Source organism: Cavia porcellus, unplaced genomic scaffold (genome assembly GCF_034190915.1).
Source record: "Cavia porcellus strain 051 isolate PalLab524CR breed Dunkin Hartley unplaced genomic scaffold, mCavPor4.1 scaffold_29, whole genome shotgun sequence".
Lineage (NCBI taxonomy): Eukaryota > Metazoa > Chordata > Mammalia > Rodentia > Caviidae > Cavia > Cavia porcellus.
Genome location: NW_026947512.1, coordinates 14,116,106 through 14,137,107, shown reverse-complemented (window position 1 = coordinate 14,137,107; position 21,002 = coordinate 14,116,106). Strand labels below are relative to the sequence as shown.

General features: G+C 37.2%; 1 protein-coding gene across 3 annotated transcripts; it reads left to right on the top strand.

Annotated features, from left to right (window-relative positions):
- The first annotated feature begins 1,259 nt into the window (after nucleotides 1-1,259).
- Nucleotides 1,260-19,203, top strand: LOC100727520 (flavin-containing monooxygenase 3). 3 transcript variants are annotated; one of them, XM_003474743.4, is made up of 9 exons: nucleotides 1,260-1,276; nucleotides 4,102-4,252; nucleotides 7,693-7,881; nucleotides 10,554-10,716; nucleotides 11,037-11,179; nucleotides 11,467-11,666; nucleotides 14,984-15,339; nucleotides 18,115-18,187; nucleotides 18,734-19,203. In XM_003474743.4, exons 2-9 carry the CDS (start codon nucleotides 4,121-4,123, stop codon nucleotides 19,074-19,076), a joined length of 1,599 nt encoding a protein of 532 aa, XP_003474791.1. In that variant the 5' UTR covers nucleotides 1,260-1,276; nucleotides 4,102-4,120; the 3' UTR covers nucleotides 19,077-19,203. The 3 variants fall into 3 exon arrangements, with proteins under 3 accessions (XP_003474791.1, XP_063095746.1, XP_013013529.1); XM_063239676.1 differs by lacking the exon at nucleotides 1,260-1,276 and adding an exon at nucleotides 2,819-2,984; XM_013158075.3 differs by lacking the exon at nucleotides 1,260-1,276 and adding an exon at nucleotides 2,882-2,984 and having other exon boundaries at nucleotides 3,989-4,252.
- The last annotated feature ends 1,799 nt before the right edge of the window (nucleotides 19,204-21,002 follow it).

Below are 21,002 nucleotides of genomic sequence, written 5' to 3'. Positions count from 1 at the left end.
ATATATGTTCAAACGAAATCAACATATCAAAAGAATACCTGCATTTTCGTGTTTAATGCAGCACTATTCGCAGTAGTCCAGACATGAAATCAATCTCAATGCTGATCAGAAGATGAATGGGTAGAGGAAATGTGGTAGATATACGCAGTGGAATAGTATGTGTCATTGTGCCATTAAAAAAGAAAGTCTCTGACAATGGATGAGCCTAGAGGACACTGTGTTAGCTGGAATAAGTCAGACTTGGAAGGACAAAAAACCATGAGCTCCTTGTGAAACCTAATGCAACTGGCCTTACAGAAGCAGAGAGTAGAACAGTGGTGGCCAGAGGCCGAGAAGGACAGTGAGAAGACAAGGATAGAGAGGGGTCAATAAGCACAGCGTTAGAGTAAGAAAAGAGGAATGAGTTCTGATGTTCCACCATCCAGCGTGGTGACTATAGTTATCATTACTGCATTTAATACTCTAAAAGTAGCTAGGATAGAGGATGTTAAATGTTCTTGTCACAAGAAATGATAAAATGTGTGACGGATAGGAATACTGCACCCTCTGATTTGATTATGTTTCTGAAACAAAGTATAAGCATCTAAACATTACACTGGACCCAGTAAATATGTACAAGTATTACTTGTCAGTTAAAAAAATCTTTAGAGAAAGGGACTTTTAAACAGTAAGTGGAGGAAACTAGCAAGACTCCCCGTTTTTCTTCTCCTGTCCCCTTCCCTTTTCTCACCTAGATGGTGCCATCTCTGAGGAGCTGGCCCTCTTTGGATACTGAATCTTGGACTTTCCAACTGTGAGAAACAGATTTCCATTGTTTATAAACTATGCAAGGCAGATATTTCGTTATTGTGATACAAACCAAGATGATGATGAAATAGACTAGTTTTATTTTGCTATACTTTTCAAACCTACCCAACTTTTGGCATTACTGCAGGAGTTGAGCTTTATGTCTGAAAGTAAGCAGATAAATAAATGGCTGGAACTGATAACTTAGTGACATCCCAAGAGAATGGGTAAGGTCTCCTTCCTGCCAGGCCTCCAATTAATTGGAAGGTAATTCTCTGTCTCTCCTTGAGGCAAACAGCAATGCAGTGAATACCCTTATCCACCAGAGGGAGACCCAGGAAGACGGTCAATCAGCCAGAATGTTTACTTCTTGGGCAATTCCTTTAAAACACAATGCTATTACTTTAAAGCTTGTAGGTCCATATCTCAGAAGACAAGCAACAGCTTGATCAAGAGTCCGCCTGAATTATGTGATTTCTCTAAAACAGAGGTAAACTTGAAGATAAGGTGGACTTACTTAGTTTTATATGCCTTGCAAGCTCAAAATGTTTTTTACAGGGCAGGAAAAGGGCATTTGTGGTGGTTAAACTCAATTGTGCCAGTGTGATGAGCTTGGGGTATGCCGATAGATTAGTAAGGCAGGCTTCTGGGTTTATTGGGTGGGTCATGGAGACGTGACCTCACTGTATGTGGCCTCTGTTCCCTTCCTCTCTGGCACTGTTGCCCTGCTCGGCTTTCCAGGAGCCACTTCTGAGTAGTTTTTCTCCACTATGGTCTTCTATTGTCACCGTACAGGGTCCAAGAAGGTTCCTCTGTTTTGCTTTGTTCTGTCTTTGTATGTGTTTGCAGTTCATGCAGCTTACAGTAATCGTGAGGAGTGGTTACATGTACACATTATAGCTTGTTTCTTTTTTTAAAAAATCCCCTTCCCTTCCTCTCTCCCTCAATCCATCCTCCTCCAGTTCCCCTAACCCATTTTCCATTCTTGTTGGTATTATTAATCTTGGTTCATATTATACCATGTTCAGGAACCTAATCACCTCAATTAATATAAACATTATATTCCAGAGAGTTACTTAAAACCACCTTATTCATAGAATTTAAATTATAGGTTTACTGACTCCCATAATGGTGCAAGAATTTTCAGGGCACATCTGTAAGAGTCTTAAAGGGATTAATTATTAAGGAAAAATTTAAAGAATACTCAAAGAAATAGAGTGCAAAACTGATGAGAGAGGGGCATTTTGATCTGGATCTGGGTATATTTTATGTGGCTCTGAGGTGCCTTCAAGATGGCTGACCTAGGCTGTATATTCCTATTGCCCTATGGAGCTGGTAGGCTATGTTAGAATTTGAAGCTTTTACCTGTGTTCAAAGTCAAGATGTGTGTGAGAGGAAGAACAATTTACAGGAGAAAAGAGATGGTCTACTCACAGGGGAAAAGGGCCAATTTGCAGGTGAAAGTGAATTTCTCAGGCTTATCATGTCTTAGGAGAACAGTATTAAATGAGGCTTGAATAACTTTTTTGTTCTGAAGCTGCAGATTTTCTTAAAAGTACAATTTTGTATTTCCTTTGTCTCCTTTCTCTGTATCCTTATTTCTTGTATCCTATCTCATCACCATGAGATTTATGCTTTGGAGTCAACCAACCATGGACTGAATCTCCTTAAAATATGAGCCAAATTAAACCTCTCATCCTTTAAGCTGTAGGTGTTGGGAATTGTCTCCAGTAGCAGGAAAGCTAATATGTCACTTTACTGTAGAGCTTTCTCAAAGAAGAGCTATGGTTTTTAACCATCAGTTGGAGGGTTACCATACACAGAAGAATTAAGAATAAAGATAATAAGGAAAACATTGAAATAACACATGATGAAATGCGGTAGAGAAGAAAAAGTCACCTGGGAGAAACTGTTGATTCCACGGATAAAGACCCAGGAGTGGCCATAGCTTGGGTTTAGCTTGACTAACAGGAATCCAGGTCTATGATCCCACAGAGCCTGGTCCTGCTTGCCACACATCCCTGGGCTGTGTGATCACTCTTTAGAGACCAACATATGACTATCTCTTTAAGAAGGGCTCCTCCCTTTTTCCAGCATCTGCCCCTAGAATGTAGACTTGCTGGAGAATTTTCTCTTTAAAGCTGCACAGAAAACGCAGCCAGGAGCTAGGTGTACAGAAGAAAGAAGACAAAGAAAAGGTATAAAAAGGGAAAAGAAGCCTGCAGGGAGGAGGGTCAGATCGGTAAATAAAGGAGGAACATGTTGCAGGTGTATACCACATGTGTCTGAAACGAGAATGTCATGTAATTCAGGAGAGGTTTTTGGTGCTGCTTTTTATGCACCTGCGTGAATTTATCCAAATGAAAAGGAGAAACAGTAGAACTTCAAGATAGTTTCTGGAGCAGGAAAAGGTTAGCAAATGTAATTTTGTTGGAAGAGAACAGAGATTAGGGAGGCAGTTATTGGGGAGAAAACAGAATTGGCTTTTCTTAATCAAAAATAAAAAGAAGTTATTACAAATTTAAAAAGGTGATTATCAGCATAGTGAAATACAGACCTTTTGCTTATGTCAGGTAAAATGAAGTACATATATGTGTATGTATGCAGAGTTGGCTTTCAATATCTGTAGGTTCCACACATGATTATCCAGCCATCCATGGATTGAAAAGGTATTTAGGACTAGGACATATGGGATACACACAGTCTCATTTTCTTGTTACTGTTTCTTAAATTATATATGATGACAACTCTTTATGTACTATTTACATTGTAGAGGGTATTATAATAAATCTTGAATTGATTTAAAGTAGATAGGAGGATTTGCACAAGTGAGATGCAGATAACTGGCCACTTTGCATAAAAGAATTGAGCATACTCAGATTTTGGAACCAACCCACCACAGATAGATGACTACATATACATACACATATATGAACCATTTACCAATTGTTTCTTAGCTCATATATTACATATATGTGTGCATGAGTGGTATATATGTGATTTAGTTGTGAACCTCTTTTTTCTTTCTCGTGTACATTCTCTTCAGTAGAGAGAACATGACAAAACACCAAAACATAAGAGATAAGTGTATATACTAGACTCTCAATCTCTTAATTTTGGAAAACAAATTGTTTAATTTTGTAGGAAAAAATATTCTCTTTAAAAATTAGAGGCAAGTAAAATGTAGTTTTATTCCTCACAGGAGTCCTGAATTCTTTAGAATGTTTTCTGGAGTGCAAATGTAAGCTTTCTGCTTTTGCCAGAAAGTGATAGCAAAAGAAACTTCAGCAACATCTTTGCTGGGAATGTTCACAGGACCTTTGCACAAGGAAACATGGTGAAGAAAGTGGCCATCATCGGGGCTGGTGTCAGTGGTTTGGCCTCCATCAGGAGCTGTCTGGAAGAGGGGCTGGAGCCCATCTGTTTTGAGAGGAGCAATGACATCGGCGGCCTCTGGAAATTCTCAGTGAGTAGGACTTTGCTGTAGTAGACAAGGAATTGAAGTCATAAATAATTCATTGCTTCAGTACAGATTGCCAAACATACTGCCACAACAGTTATGAACCCTGTTAGGTTTGGAATCCATAAAGTACAACACCAGGAACAGGTTGGGAAATAAACCATCTGCAAGTTAGAAATAAATTAAAGAGCAAGTTGGCTTTGAAAGTCTCTGTGTACAAATTTCATCCATGATAAATCATTAATAAGGGCCACTTGGGGAAAAAGCTGTGGTTCGATTTTGGTTAGGTTTGCATAACATTGTTAGAGGATTCACTCATTTTAAAAATGAGGTTACCAAAGGTCCTCTTATAATTCAAACTATGATTTTAAAGTTTCAAGTGGGTTTTTGGCACTTTGGTCAAGAATCAGTTGGTTATCAATGCTATAAATCAGTTGGGGTGCTCTTTCCTGTTGTTCATTGGTCTGTGTGTCTCTATGTCAATGGTTTGATAACCACAGCTTTCTCATCTACTCTGACATCAAGTAATGTCATGAATCTAGCTTTTGTTTGTTGTGCTGTTTTTGCTCAAGATTGCTATGGCTATTTAAGGTCTTTTATGTATCCCTAGAAATTTGGGGGTTTGCTCTAGTTTTGTGAAGAACGCTATTGGTATTTTTCTGGACATTGCATTGAATCTGTTCATCATTATAGATAGCATGGCACTATGATTTAGATCTAAAATGTCCCCCAAAAGTTTCACATGTTCAGATGTGGAGGTTTGGGAAAATGCTCAGATCGTGAGAACCCTATACTAATCAATGGATCAATACACTGATGAGTTCATCTCTGGCTGTGCTGTTAGAAGGTAGGGCTGATAGAAAAAGGAGGCTATCGAGGGCACATCCTGGAAGGGTATGTAAGGCCCCTTCAGTCCCTCTCTGGCTCACAGCCACTATGGGCGGAGCAGTGCTCCTCCTCCAGGCCTTCTGCTATGCCGGTTCTGCCTTGGAGCTGGCCAACCATGGATAGAACACTCTTAAACCGTGAGCCAAAATAAGTCTTTCATCCTTTAATTTGCAGATGTTGAGTATTTTGTTGCAATAATGGAAAAGTGCCATATATATATATATATATATATATATATATATATATATATACACTGTATAAATGCCTACTTTATTTTTAATAGTACGTTTGCCATACATAGTTTTTACATTCATTGTGGAGAACTGCTACGTATATAGAACACATTTGAATTCCTATTTCACCCCTTTTTCTTCCCTTTCCTTCCTTTTTCCACCAGCTCTTCATTTCTTCCTACTTGAGAAAGATCTATCTTCCTAATTCCTGTTTTCTTTTATTTTGCTCAATATTTATATTTTGGGTTTCTCATATAAAACAAACCCTGGAATACTTAAGCTGTGTGCCTGCTTTATTTTACTTAATATTATGGTCTTAAGTTCTAATCATTTTGCAATTTGATCTTCCTTTGTGTAGCATCCATTAAGTGAAAATGTGTTTTCTTTATCCATTCATTTCATGATGGACATATAAACTGCTTCCAAGGTTTAGCTAGCATGAATTGTGCTACTGTAAGCATATGTATGCCTGTATCACTGTAATATGATGTTTTTAACTCTTTAAGGAAGATACCTAGAAGGGAAATAACTGGGTTAAATGGAATTTTGGGGGGGAATCACTGATTTCCATAGCGATTCAACTAGTTTACATTCCCACTAGCAATGTAGAAGGGTTCCTTTTCCCTGCTGCCTTTCCAGCATTTGTTATTCTTTGATTTTTTTTGACAATAGCTATTCTGTCTGGTGTAAGGTGGAATCTCAGTGTTTTAATTTGCATTTCTCTAATGGCCAGCGATGTGGAGCATTTCTTCATGTATTTCTTGACCACTTGTATTTCTTCTGTACACTTCATTTTGCTTGCCCATTTTTATTAAGTCTTTTACTTTGGGGTGTCTGATTTGTTGAGTTCTTTATATATTCCAGATTTCATCCTCTCTGTAGCACAGCAGGAAAATCATCAGGAAACGGGACTCTGTTGGTCATTCTTTTGCTGCACAGAAGCTTTTTAATTTGATGTGATTCCACTTACTGATTCTGGGCACTCTTTCGTGTGCAAACAGGGTGCTGTTCAGAGAATCCTTGCCTACATCTATAATTTCCAGAGTTTTGCCTACTTTATCTTTCATCAAGGTTAAATGTTTCTGTTTTAAGAAAGAAAGACATTTCACCTAGAGTAGTGGCGTAGTCATAAAGTACCTTTGTGGTTCAAGGAAGCTACATGAAGATTTACCTCTTAAGTATGTTCCTAGTTGGTGCTGGGGATTTAGCTCAGTGGCATAAGCGCCTGCCTTGCAAGCAGGCAGTCGTGAGTTCAATCCCTGGTACCGATAAAAAGGAAAAAGACACACACACACACACACACAAAAGTATGTTCCTAGTCATATTTTCTGAAACACAATGCCTTTTAGTCACTCCAACATCTTGCATTATGGAGACTCCAGCTGTAACGAATAGGTTACTAGATGTACTCTGTTGAGTTTGTTAGTCATTGATTTCTGTTTGTTTCGTAACACATTGTGACTGCCAAACTTGGCTGAAAGTTAGCACTGAAGAGTATTTAAAACTTCTGGGCGACTAAATCAAATTTTCCTAACTCCGATGTTTTTCAGGCTCCCTCCCCGCCCTCCCCCACCCCACCGGTGCCCAGTTTATTCCAGTGTACAGCTAAAGCTGAGAACCACAAGAGTGTCCCAGTTTTCTAATCGCTGGTCATTGTTTCTTCAATGGTTCCTTTCTTTTTCCATTATAAATTAACAGTTCCTTTCAGGTTTTATTAGCATGGTTCTGTGGCTTCTCAGTGTTAGTATAACACATTCAGGTATTTTTACATTTCTGATGTACTGCATATACAATGCCTATAAAATCAATGTGCTTGGTTCAAAATAGCTACATTATTTTATATATGGTATATATATGAGATTAATTTTGTAAAGATTTCATTTAAAAACATTCATGTTTTCAAATCATATAAATATTCAGAAATATACTTGTCATTACTTGCTTTTATAAAGTGACCACTAGATGTTCATATTCATTAGTTGAAACAATGAAATCATACAAAGTTAAAATTTAGAAAATGCCTTGTCTTCATATTTAATGCTTCAAGGACATAAAGTTCTGGATACATATTTCTCAAAGGATATAATAAAGTTCTTTCCCTTAGAAAAGAAAATATGTTAAAAAAAGGTAAATTTTTCTCTATTATGACTTCTTTCAATGTTTCTGTGATTAGCATCAATTACTTAAGTGACTTTATATATGTGTCTTCTTACTGAATTTATTTGTGCATTAAGGCCAACTCAAATCAGTGTGGTTAGTTAGACTCAAACATGATGGACATAGCCATTTACCTGTCTTCTTCCGTATGAACCCATTCATTCATAGGACCATGCAGAGGAGGGCAGGGCCAGCATTTACAAATCAGTCTTTACCAACTCTTCCAAAGAGATGATGTGTTTTCCTGATGTCCCTTTTCCTGATGACTTCCCCAACTTTATGTGCCACAGAAAGCTTCAGGAATACATCGTTGCATTTGCCAAACAAAAGAGCCTTCTGAAATACATACAATTTGAGGTAAGATGTTATCATCAAACTAGCATTAGACATAATGACAGTCACATGTGTTGCTGTATTCCTCCTCTTTTCTTTTTTTAGTATCCCTTTCTTATTTGCCAATACTTTAACAGTCTGGCTTCTCTAATCCTAGATTTCGTAAATATACCTTTTTCTTAAGAATATATGAGAAAGCTACAAAACCTGACCACAGTTTTATACCAAAATGACACAGGAGTGGAAATCAGAACAAAGAAATAATTTCAAAAAACCCTCATCAATTTGGAAAGTAAACACTTTTTCTAAATAGCATACAGAGCAAAGAAGAAATTTAATTAAAATTTAAAATGAAGTGATTTAGATTCTATATATTGGTACTTGTGGGAAACAAAGAGAGCTATGTTTTCATGAAATTACACATTTAAATACTCGTGATCAAAAATGAGAAAGGTTTAAAAGCAAAAAGGTAAAGTTTCATAAATTTGCTAAAACTAAAATTAACCTAAAAAGCAGAAAAGTATATAATAAAATAAATTAATTAAAATAGAAAACAAAATTAAATGTTCACACTTTGAAAAATCTAGGAAGATAAATAAACAAAAGGGCTGACAGTTAAAAATATGAGCAAAGCCACAAATAAATAGCATTGGGAAAGAAAAAATGAAAATAAAATTTTAAAATATAATAATATTGTAAAAATATTTACCAGATAAGATTTTTAATTGTCTAATTTTAAATTTATTTCTTACAAATTACCAAAATTCAAGAAGAAATAGAAAATCTGAACAAGTCTTTGATTATTTATAATTCTTTTGACTCAGAAATTAAAAATTTTCGTATAAGAAAAATAGCTTTATAGGCAAGTACATCAAAATTTCCAAAGAACAGATTATTTCAATATCTTATAAATTCTTTCAGAAGCTAAGAAATGAACTAATATTTACAAATTAATTTGATGACATTATGATCTTATTATCAAATTCAGAAAAGATAATATGAAATTGGGAAGTTACAGGTCCATCTCTCTCATTAATATCAACCCATCGGAGTATTAAAAATAATTAACAATCTATACCAACCTTTATTTGAATTGAATTTGGCCCAAAGATTGAAGTATTTTAATGTATTATAAATATAAGAATGTAATTTACTTCAAAAAATCTTTACAAGAAGAAAACTATGTTTGCTAACACATTCATTAAATTTAACACCCATTTATACTTGAAAGAAAAAAAAAACCCCTAAGACAAGAAGAGAAATTTCTTAACCCACCAAGAGAAACACATTATCTTAAATCTTCACTGTGCAATATGCTAGACTCAGCCACCATATCACACTGAGATGTGTAAACTACAGAGGATTTCAATGTCTTATGATGAAAAAATGTAAGAGGTTCCACTAATAACTATTTTGATCACATAGAAGCTACTGTAGTAGGTAGAGTGAGTCAAACTATAATTTTTCTATTTTTGAATGAGATTACTAGGAGAATTTTACTATATTGCCTATATTATATTGCTACTGAACAGTGCGGTACTAAATGGTAGAAAGTTAGAAGTTATTGCCTTTAAATGCTAGAAAGTTAGAAGTTATTTCCTTTAAAATCCAAGAAAAGGTCAGGATTCCTAATTATTATTATTCTTTCCAACAGACTTGGCCATATTTACGATAAACCCAAAAGTCTACATTCTTAAAATAATAATAAAAAAGTTAAGCAAGGAAATTGCCTGTAAAATCAATATAGATAAACGGATTACATTTCTGAAGATATTATATATCTGAAGATATTATATAAATTGATTATATTTCTGAAGATAAAAACAGCATAGAAACTGTAATTCCAGAAAATGTGTCATAATTGCATAAACTAATAATGCCAGAGTTATTCTATACAAACTATGTGCAAGGTCATAGGGCCTGTTTTATTATTATATTTCATAAGTAAACAGACCTTACATATATGTATATACCATCTCTGATATGTATAATATATGATGTAATAAGGTTTTAAAGAAAAACTACTATCAAGTAAGGATTTCTCTTCTAATATAATCAGAAGAATTACATGACACCAATGAGTAGTTGCTTAGCTAGGAATAAATATTTAATGATAATCTTTATTTATAAGGATAGTATCACCGTCACATGGGAAGGGCTAGAAATTTAAAATCGTGTGCCTTACACTGAACTTACAAACCCAGAACATTTGGAAATGTGTCCCAAAAGTGAGGACTTTAACAAGCTTCCCAGGTGAAACACAATGACAAAGTTAGAGATAAAACTTATGTCCTGAATATAGATGTCTTTTATTTAAATGCAGTAATAATATCAGAAAGGGAAATGTTATAGCAAGAGAGATAAGTGAGGCACTGGCCACCAAATTACTTATATTTGTTTTGCACTTTTTGTAAACCATGATTGAATTCACTGTCATATCATATTTCAAAGGAATATCACTCTTGTGCTCAGAAAATACTGGTCACGCGTAAGAAACTATGCCAAAATAAAATGTGTGTGTGTGTGTGTGTGTGTGTGTGTGTGTGTGTGTGTGAATGTTTTAGTTTTTTCACAGACAACTTTCAATTTGTAACTTACTTCTACCTTGCTAATGAATTAAGGATTTTTTCATACTGCTTTTGCCAAAGCCAAATGTTAGCACAGACAATAAGGCTTTTTCTGTGTATTTCTCGTAGACACTCGTAACCAGTGTAACTAAACGTCCTGATTTCTCAATTACTGGCCAGTGGGATATCACCACTGAAAAACATGGTAAAAAACAGTCAGCTGTCTTTGATGCTGTCATGGTTTGTTCTGGACATCATGTGTACCCCAACATACCAAAAGAGTCCTTTCCAGGTAAGACTGCCATGTATCTGTCTGACAAGAACAATGTATTGATGACTGGTCACCTCAACTCCACTGCACTGGTGACCAAGCTTCCAGCATAGGAGTATCATAATCCAACTGTATCCAAACTAGGACAATCTATTTTAGAAAAAAAGAAAGTACAAACAAGTTACATTAAAATATATTTTGGTTACATCTAATATATTTGAAACACTGAAAGTCCATATTTTGGGTTCTGTACTTACACACAAGTTGATCTCTGTCAAAGCACCGTGTTTTATTTCTTAATGGAAATCAAATTGATTCATACGTTTCCCACTTTCACTCAGGATTAAAGGATTTTAAAGGCAAATGCTTCCACAGCAGGGACTACAAGGAACCAGGAATATGGAAGGGGAAGCGTGTCCTGGTGATTGGCTTGGGGAACTCAGGCTGTGACATTGCTGCAGAACTGAGCCACACAGCAGAGCAGGTACTGGGTCCTATGGACACAGGGGACTATCTTCATTGAGACAGAAACCCTGTGATCCCTAGATATGAGGGGAAGAAAGGGCGGGGTACTTGATATGAAAACTAAGTGGCAGAAAGTATATAAGAGCCAAAGTGGCTCCTCTAAAGGCCCACAGCTAATGGATTGTATTCCTACTGGCAACACTTCCAAGCGGTGGAGTATTAACCACTCAGAAGGGGCATTTGGGAAACATATTACAATGTCCACTGAAAATCTCACCACTTTCATGGTTGATTTTGTATTTCAAGGTCATGATCAGCTCCAGAAGTGGATCTTGGGTGATGAGCCGGGTCTGGGATGATGGTTATCCTTGGGATATGCTGTTTGTCACTCGATTTCAAAGTTTCCTAAAGAACAAGTTGCCAACAGCAATCTCTGACTGGTGGTACGTGAAACAGATGAATGCAAGATTCAAGCATGAGAACTATGGATTGATGCCTTTAAATGGGTAATGGAGAATTAATACAATGTATTACCTGCCTTTCACCTCAAGGTCAACAGCTCTAAAAGTGTGTTGTAACTCCAAGGCAAATCAAAATATTGGTGTAGCAATCAGATCTCATGTGTTAGAGGATAAAGAGGAATTCCCACCAAACCTCCTTATCAGAATTGCACAGCCAAAAAGTTAATATTTAAGCAATGAGTTCCCACAGGAATGGTAATAATAAGTATATTTTAGTCATTTAACACATGTGAGAGTTTTGTCAAATCTCAACAAAGTCTCTGATGCCTCATTTTATTCTCGCGACTGTAAAGAGGGCTCTATTAATATCCCTACTTTCTAGATGAGAAAATTGAGGTTCAGTGTAGTTAATAACTTTACCAAAGTCTTGCAGAAAACATGTAGAAACAGCATCCAAAACCAGCCCACAGAGAACCCTTCCATAGCTGAGCTGGTAGAGTGGAGGACCGTAGGCGGAACAAAGCCAACTCAAGTCTACTGATTCTTGAGCCCCTTGTTCTTAGCTGTTTGCTTTGGTGCCTCACATTTAATGTCAAACTCAAGTTCAGCAAAGTGAGAGAACAGTCCCTGCACTACATCCTCATTGCATACCCGTAGTGGATTCCTCTGAACTTCAGCCATTGGTCTTGCATATTTGGTTTTTGCCTCATTTTCTTCTGTAATATCTCAAGCTTACCACATGGGATGAAATGACTTTGATATGAGGTGAAAAACCCAAACAGTTTCCACCAAAGTGAATTCACTAATTTGGGAGTATAAATTAAACATTTGCTATATATTAGGCTCAGTGTTAAGCTTTGTGGATACCACAACCAATAAGGAAACAGCATAAATCCTACCCTCATGGAACCTTCCTTCTAAGTACAATGTCAGGAAACAAACCCTAAAAACAGCAGGAGAGCATATAGTGATGTGTGCTATTGAGAGGAAAACAAATGAGGTAAGCGTGACAGGAAGGGCCATCAGAATAATTTTCAGGAGTCCTCAGAGTGGTCCTCAGGCAGAAGACTGCTAAGCAGAGCTCTGAAGGAGAAAAGAGTAAATGAGCCATGAGGATACCCAGGGAGGGTGGTCCACTGGACACCCCCAAGATCACTATTTTGAGAGCATGGCTGGCATGCCCTCCTGGAGAATAAAGAGAAAGAAGAGAGCACTAGGAGACCAACCAGAGATTGACAATAGCCAGAGGAGGTAAGGAGTCTGGTTTTATCTCTGAAAATGTCAGGAAGTCGCCAGAATCTGAGCCTGTTAGTGACAAGATCTAAGTTAATATGGGGACACTGTACCTGCCATGATCATCATCTGTTGTAGGGAAATGGCCACCAGGAGAAGTAAAGGACTAGTTGAGAAGCTATTGTTAAAAAAAAAACAATCTCAAGTGACAGAGGATAGTGACCCAGAGTAAACTATTGGCAGTGATGGTCTTCAGTGGGCAGATTCTGAACACAGCCTAAATGGGAGTTTTTGTTAGCCTGGATAAAGGATGTGAGGAGCAAAAAGGGATTCAAAGATACCTTCAAATCTTTTGTTCTGAGCAAGAATGGAGTTGGCATTTACTGTGGGAAGAGGAGAGATTTAGTTTAAACATATCAAACTTCGAATGCCTAGTAGGTAATCATTAGAAAAGATACTGAGTGGCAGTGAACCCAACAAAGCAGAAAAAAAGCTTGAATGTGATAAGATCTTATGAAGAATGAATGTAGGTGGAGAAGGTAAATGGTTGAGGGCCGAGCCCTGGGTCATACCGTGGTTTAGAAGTAAGGTGGAAATGAAAACCCAGCAGTGGACACTGAGAAAGTAGCCATGTAGGTAGAAAACAGGTTGAGAAAGTGGCACCCTGAAAACAGGATGGAGATGGCACTCTGAAGGGCAGGAAACCATCAGCTGTGTGAAGGGTTCCTAGTTGTAGCACCCAGCAGCAGCTCTAGATGTTGGGGGGTAGGGGACAGCAAGCGTATGGGAAGAAAAGAACGGAGACAAAAGCTGGATCAGGTGGAGCCCTGTCTCTGGATGGGAGAAAAGGAACTGCTCAGCCAGTGGAGTGCCTTTGTTTAGACATTTAGCCAGCTGATGTCACGTGACACCCCTTTGCCTAGCAACCTATTGCTTGGATTGTCTTGGGACCTGGTGTACTCTGGGCTGGAGCAGCTTGTTCACAGGGCTTGCCATGCTCTTTGTTCACTTTGCTGCAGCCCCACACATGTGATCAATCTCTAGCTTCATCCGCTTCCAACACCTCATAAGCCGATTAAAATGATAAGTGAGAGTGGAACATTTAATCTGGCAGTGTGCTTCAGATGGCCTTGACGAGGGCAATTTCACGGTGGTAACAGGAGTGGAAAGATCAATGGCAGTGGGTTTTACATAAATGGCAAGTAATGAATGCAGTTAATTACACCACTTCTCCAGTCAGGATTCCAACCAATCTTGTTATCTGGTTGCTTACTCTTTCACAGCTGCATAATATGCATAATAAGTTAATAACATCATAGACCTTTTCCTTCAATATTGTTCAAATTCATCACTAAGTTCACATTGACATAGATATATTTTAGAATAAAAAATAATCAGAAGCTCTTTTTTCAGATTTCCAGTGGGCAAAGCTACAAACTGGCCTCTATCTCCTTCTGACCTCATTTAAATTTCTGTGTGCTCCCTGCCTCATCTGAGTTGTGCTATTGTCTGCCTGGGACTCCAAATTCATCCCCCTTTGGGAGCCCCTCTGCTACAGCTTTCCCATCTTTGAGTCACTTCATCGTGTTTGATTTTCTTGATGTTACAGTGACCAGTTTGTGGTATACTGTAATAAAAATAGCAGCTAATGTTTTAGTACCAAGTATGTGTGCTAGAGACTGTAGCATTTTTCTTTTTTCTTTGCTTTTATTTTTTGCATTTTTCATATTATTTGGGTCTCCCAATGTCCTGAGATATATATAAATGTTATTACTATTGTAAATGAGAAAAATGAGGCATGGCTGATTTAAGAAACATAATTCTTACTTTAGTATTTTCCTGATATAGACATTACTAGGGGAATGGATACAAGTATTTATTTTGAGATTTATGGAGATTTCTCTATAGAGAAAAGGGTAAGACTAGAGAAACTAGACAATAGGGCTGCAAAGATCAAGTTCTTCAAGATATTGTTTCAATTCACTTTTGTTTTTCAACTATATTGATAACACTCCATGGCCCAGGAAAAAAATTCTAGGTAATTGTTTCCTTCCTTTCCAAATTATATATGAACCAGTAAGACAAGGACGACGTTTACTGTCCTAATGACTATGTCTACTGCCCTACAGAACCCTGAGGAAAGAGCCTGTGTTCAATGATGAACTGCCAGCTCGCATCCTGTGTGGCACCGTGTCCATCAAGCCTAATGTGAAGAAGTTCACGGAGACCGCAGCCATTTTTGAAGATGGAACCAAGTTTGAGGGCATTGACTGTGTCATCTTTGCAACAGGATATACTTATGCCTACCCTTTCCTTGACGAATCCATCATTAAAAGCAGAAACAATGAGACCACCTTGTATAAAGGCATCTTCCCTCCTCACCTAGAGAAGTCAACCTTTGCTGTGATTGGCCTTGTCCAATCCCTTGGGGCTGCCATCCCCACGACTGACCTCCAGGCCCGCTGGGCAACACAAGTAATAAAAGGTAAATGGACAAAGTACTTCACTGATGGATACCCGTGAGAATGCCTTTGAGCATTGGTGAAAACAAAAATACTAATTATAAGGGTCCTATTTAATTTTTTGACTCTATAATTCTATATTCTTAGGTGCTACATTTTATAAGCAATTTAATTTAAAATGCATCACTTTGGATTATTCTATGCAATAGCAAGATATTATTAAGGCAACTTTTTTCCATTGTATTTCTTTTGAGCTTACAATTACCCAAGACCATTTGTTAGACTTAGAATTCTTGGTCTTCCAGAGTTCTTGTAATTGTGTATGACAATGTTATAAAATTGTGGTATCAAAACTCAGTAGAATTACATTGCTTGAAAGGTTAATCAAAGATGTTTCTAAACCAGTATCCACTGAACTTCAGGTATCTACAGTCATGGATAATATGATTTTTGAGATGTAGAGACTTTTCTACTACTCCTTTCTTCCTTACTATGGCAAGTTGAGAACAAGCAATGGATGATTAGAGGTGGAAAATACTATGTGTGGTAGGTGATCGGTTTCTAAGATATGCTGGTAGAAGTACTGGCTTCCTGGATTTTAAAAAGAGAAGGACACAAGAACTAGAATGAAGTGGAAGGGGTCAGGCAAGTAAGACAGCCCACATCCCCCACCAACAGGCAATAGGATCAGACTCACAGGAAAATGTGAATGCAGTGTGCAATTCTGAACACAATTAGACTATAAGACCAAGTAGGAAAAAATATAGAGATGCCAGAGTTTATGTGACTTTAAATTGAAGCTAGATTTACAAAACTTGTGGATGAGGGTGTCTTAGCAGGCTTGCTTTCTTTGGAAGTCATATTTAAGGCTCCCAGTCCTACGCTGGTTTGATGAGGCTTGAAAACATTTTTTATATGGAAACTTAGAACCTGAAAGCCCATATCCAAGGCCATCTCTCACCATGAGGCAGCTTTCCACATCAGATTAGTCCCATATGTCAGTAATCTCCCTGAGACTTCTTTAATTCCTCCCGCCCAGACAAATGTGTGTTGCTGACTCAGATGGTGATGTTGCTGTAGTGAGCTGCAACCAGAAAGTGATGACACAAGATGCCACTCAGAGCTCCATTCAGGGTTCAGGACCAGAGAGACTGGAATTAAAGAAGTGTGGTACAGTTGCTGGCTGTGAAAATAAGAAAAATACCTTGGGCTCTGAAAAAAGGAAACAAGGCAATTGATAGGGAATTGATATACAAAGCAAAGGCTCAGGCTCTATAAAGCAAACAACCTTGTTTTGGAGAACCAGAGTACCCAGGCAGAAGGGCCAATTACAAACAGCCCAATGCTCATAACTCTTTTTCTTCTCAGTCTTTTCTCTTGCTTAAGAATAGTACAGGGTCCAAGGTCTAGAACTACGTCATATTTACAAAAACTGTTCAGTGACCCTCCCAGTAAAGATTGCAAGAATGGGGAATTAAGTAAGTCACTACAGGGTCTAATCAATCATATTTACACTAGGTCTTCTAATCTCATTCAGAGTAATTCCTTATTTTTAATTTTATTTTAATTTTTAAAGAGGGTAAAATTAAACAACAAAACAGAACAAACCAGACTGCAAGATGTAACAATGTAAGAGATACAGATTTCAAAGCAAGACAACCAGAGATCTTCACATCATTCAGAGTAATTCTAAGATTGTCAGAGAAGTCATCTGAACTTGGCATACATTTGAGTACAAAAACTTATTTTGGTTTGTGTTTTGTGAACTCCATAAACCCATGAGAACCTAAAATCCTAGAGATGATCCCAAATCAGGTTTGTCTCTGGAATGCTCTTCCGCCCTTTGAGCCTAGTGAACAGCCTATACTGAGTCATATGCAGAACTGTAGGAACTCGAGAGATGTGGAGCTTCACTAAATTCTTTATCTTATCCACTGGAAATTCTCTTTTCTAGAAAAGGAGAATTATTTCCTATGAAGTTTTTTCTTTCTTAAAAAATTTTTTTAACTTTTTTTTTTTCAATCAGTACCAGGGATCGAACTCATGACCACCTGCTTGCAAGGCAGGTGCTTATGCCGCTGAGCTAAACCCCCAACCCTTTCTTTCTTAAAATTAAAAAAAAATATTTTTACCAATTCACCTCTTCATGGCTCTAATCTATTAGATAACTTCTTACAAATGGAGAACTTGGAGTATAACCCTGGAAACTGATTTAAACATCAGTCAATTTAAGAACAAAATGTTGAAGCTATTCAGGTAGCAATCTTTAATTTTTGAGGTATGTACCAGTTCATAGAAGACTAGTAGGAACACTAATTGTGATAAGTTGAATTGACTGGATTAGTAAAACGCTTCTGCATATGCCTGGGCTAGTCAGGGAGATAAGAGGTCAGGTACTATATATGCTCCTTGGCACTACACTATGAATAGTCTCTGCTCTGCTTCTCAAGACTGTCATGAACAAAGCTTCTTTGAATGCCACACCTTTCTGCCATGTTCCTGCTGTGGAGTCAGTTAACCATGTACTGGATTCCCTGAAACCATGAACCAAAATAAATCTCTCTTCCTTGGAACTGTGGCTATTAGGTGCTGTCTTAGTGATGGGAAAACTGACTAGGAATGAGTTTTACTGTGTCTCAGAACAATACCTATTCATTTCCCTAAGATTTTATTTTGCTAACCAGTGACCAAACTTTTTAAGTACTAATGTGTTTCACAATTCATTAAAAATTAAAAGTGGCAGGCTATTACCATGCCAGATTCATTTTAACTACTATCATGTCTTTTCTCTTTTCCAGGAACATGTACTTTGCCTTCTGTGAAAGTCATGATGGATGATATTGATGGGAAAGTGGGGAAAAATAAAAAATGGTAAGAGCATCCAGTGTAGTGGTCTAATATCTGCCTAGAAAAATCAGAATTTATGAATAGTTGTTGTTTTTGTCTTAAATGATCCTTAGTGAAGTCATTAGAATGGCAGCTGTGAGCTACATTCATTCATTCATTCAAGAATATAAGCAAAAATATAGTTTGCACCTGACATGTATTGTCTTTTTAACTGCAAGATGCTGATAAAATAGCAGAACCAAGGCTCTGTATTATACAGTTGGTTTTATCTTTCTGTGTCTCAGACAGTACATTGGGAATCAAAATATATGGTGAATAAAGACATGATATATTGCTTTATAGGGATAAAAATACTATGTTCAACTGTTTTGCACCATCAGAGAGCTTCCAAATTATAAGACCAATTTGAAATTCTTTGAAAAAACTACAGAGTTCAGGAATCATAAGGCATACTTCCTAACCCCCAAGTTGACACTGATACCCACTGATAAAAAGATATGTGGCACCTTCCCCCTTCTTTTACTACACAAAGTTTGTTTATCCACTGTGTTGCTTCCTCCCCACCACTAGGTTTGGCCAAAGTGAGACTCTGCAGACGGATTATGTCGTTTATATGGATGAAATAGCCTCCTTCATTGGTGCAAAGCCCAACATCCTGTGGCTGTTTCTCACAGATCCCGTATTGGCTGTGGAAGTTTTCTTTGGCCCTTGCAGCCCCTACCAGTTTAGACTAGAAGGGCCAGGTAAGTGGTCAGGAGCCAGAAATGCCATCCTGACCCAGTGGGACCGGACGTTGAAACCTACAAGCACACGAATTGTTGGGGATCTTCAGAAGCCTTATGTATTCTTCCACCTGTTCAAACTCTTTACTATTTCTATTCTGTTCATTGCTCTTTTCCTTATGTTGATCTAATCATCATTCCATCATTTCCAGAAACTCCTATTAGCAATGTCCTAATAATTACCTCTGAATGTAGAATTCATGGTTTTCATCATTCACTTCTGTGTGTTACTCTCATTAAAATAATCAAATACATTCATACCTGGGTTAGTTACTTTTCTTTTGTTGCTGAGACAAAAATACCCAACACCCAGTGTTAGAGGAGGAAAGGTTTATTTAGCTCAAAGTTTGTGGAGGTTTCAGCCCATAATCAATTGGCTCCAAGGCAGGCTGGCATGGCAGAGGGGCTAAGTTCACAGCAGTGAAGGACATCAAAAGCAACAAGAACAAAGAGGGGAAGCAAGCCTCTTTTTCCTCTCTTACATGGTATGCAGGCCTGCCATAGGGTGCCTTGGCACTGATTTCATGGTATACTAAATGTATTCAGGCATTTTGGGGTACAGGTCTTCAATGATATAAAACTAAAAAGACTTCTCATCATGCTGGTGACTCACAAGCTAGGGATTTTTATGATGATAGTTTTCTTTTAGACTCAGATATCTGCCTTTCTCTTATGTTCCAAATATTTGTGATAAAAAGTACATGTCAAGTCAACATGAGACCACCAGTCAAATGATATTTTTAAAGCTTATGTCATGTGTATATTATGTATGTGTCACTACATTTGCAGTACAGACCATGTCACACACTAAAAATTAAAAGCTAGACATTAAAACATGCATCTATAGTGCATTCTTCTTCAGGGGCACCCTATTAAAGGTACAAAAATTAAGTAAATATTTCTTTACATCATTTATTATCTAGTAATTAGATACAGATGACTATTTTATACTAAGATGGACATTACAAAGTGTTTCAAAGATTTCAAGGATGACATGTCATTATGACATGGCCCTTGATCTCAAGTTTCTCAATTAATGTCCTACAGGAATTCAATTTCTAAAACAACCAGAGTCCTCTGCCTTTATTTTATATTTTTTTAAATAACTGTTTATTGAAAAGCAATTATACTTCTACCTCATGGTGACAAATGAAAACAAAACACATCAGTTACAAGAGTATATTTACAGTTTAAATATAAAATAGTGATAAATCTCATCACAAAATTTACAAGATCAATATACAGAAAATTAGAAAACATTACAGAGAAATTAAAATTTTCAAGAAACATTTTAAGATTAAATACTTGAAGATAATTTTCTATGAAAATCCAAAAAAAGCCTTGAAGTTATTAAAACAATTTTGAAAAGGAAGAAAAAACATTGGAAGGCCAGCATGGCATCCTATCCAGAATTAACATATGTTTATAATATCTTAATTATGCTTTCAGTTTCTCACACTAGGGAGACAATATACTTCATATTTCAAAGTGCTTGATATTCAGATGAGATTATAATGGTTAAACTTACTGTTCCAACTTCAATACTCATGCAACTAAACTTCTGGGTGTTCAACAACTAAGGCTTAGATACCAAAGTTAAAACGATAGCTGGACTTAAAAGCCAATATTTTGGTCCTACCCCTCCAAGGTCAACAAAGACCTAGGACATGAGGGATTCTACAACTTTGGTGAATCACCTAAACCCCTGAGCTAGGAAATTGTCGGACTTCAGAGGACAGCCAATCCACAGTGTGCCGTAAAGGAGGGTACCAAAGAGAAAAAGTCTTGCCTGCTTTCACAGGAAGCTACACAGTGACGCAAGACTATGACCCATCCTGGCACTGACAGAAAAGCTGAGAAACTCTGTACATGGTTTGAAAAGTAATGCTTAAACAGCCTTAACTGACTTTGATAGTAAGAGATTAACTTTGGTTAACACAGGTCTCACTTTAACCTGATCTGGAACACCCAGTAGAATACAACCAAAGACATACAAAAGGAATAACAAAATAGAGTAAGCACGAAAGGGGCTCTAATCACTGCCCCCTGCTGGCAGT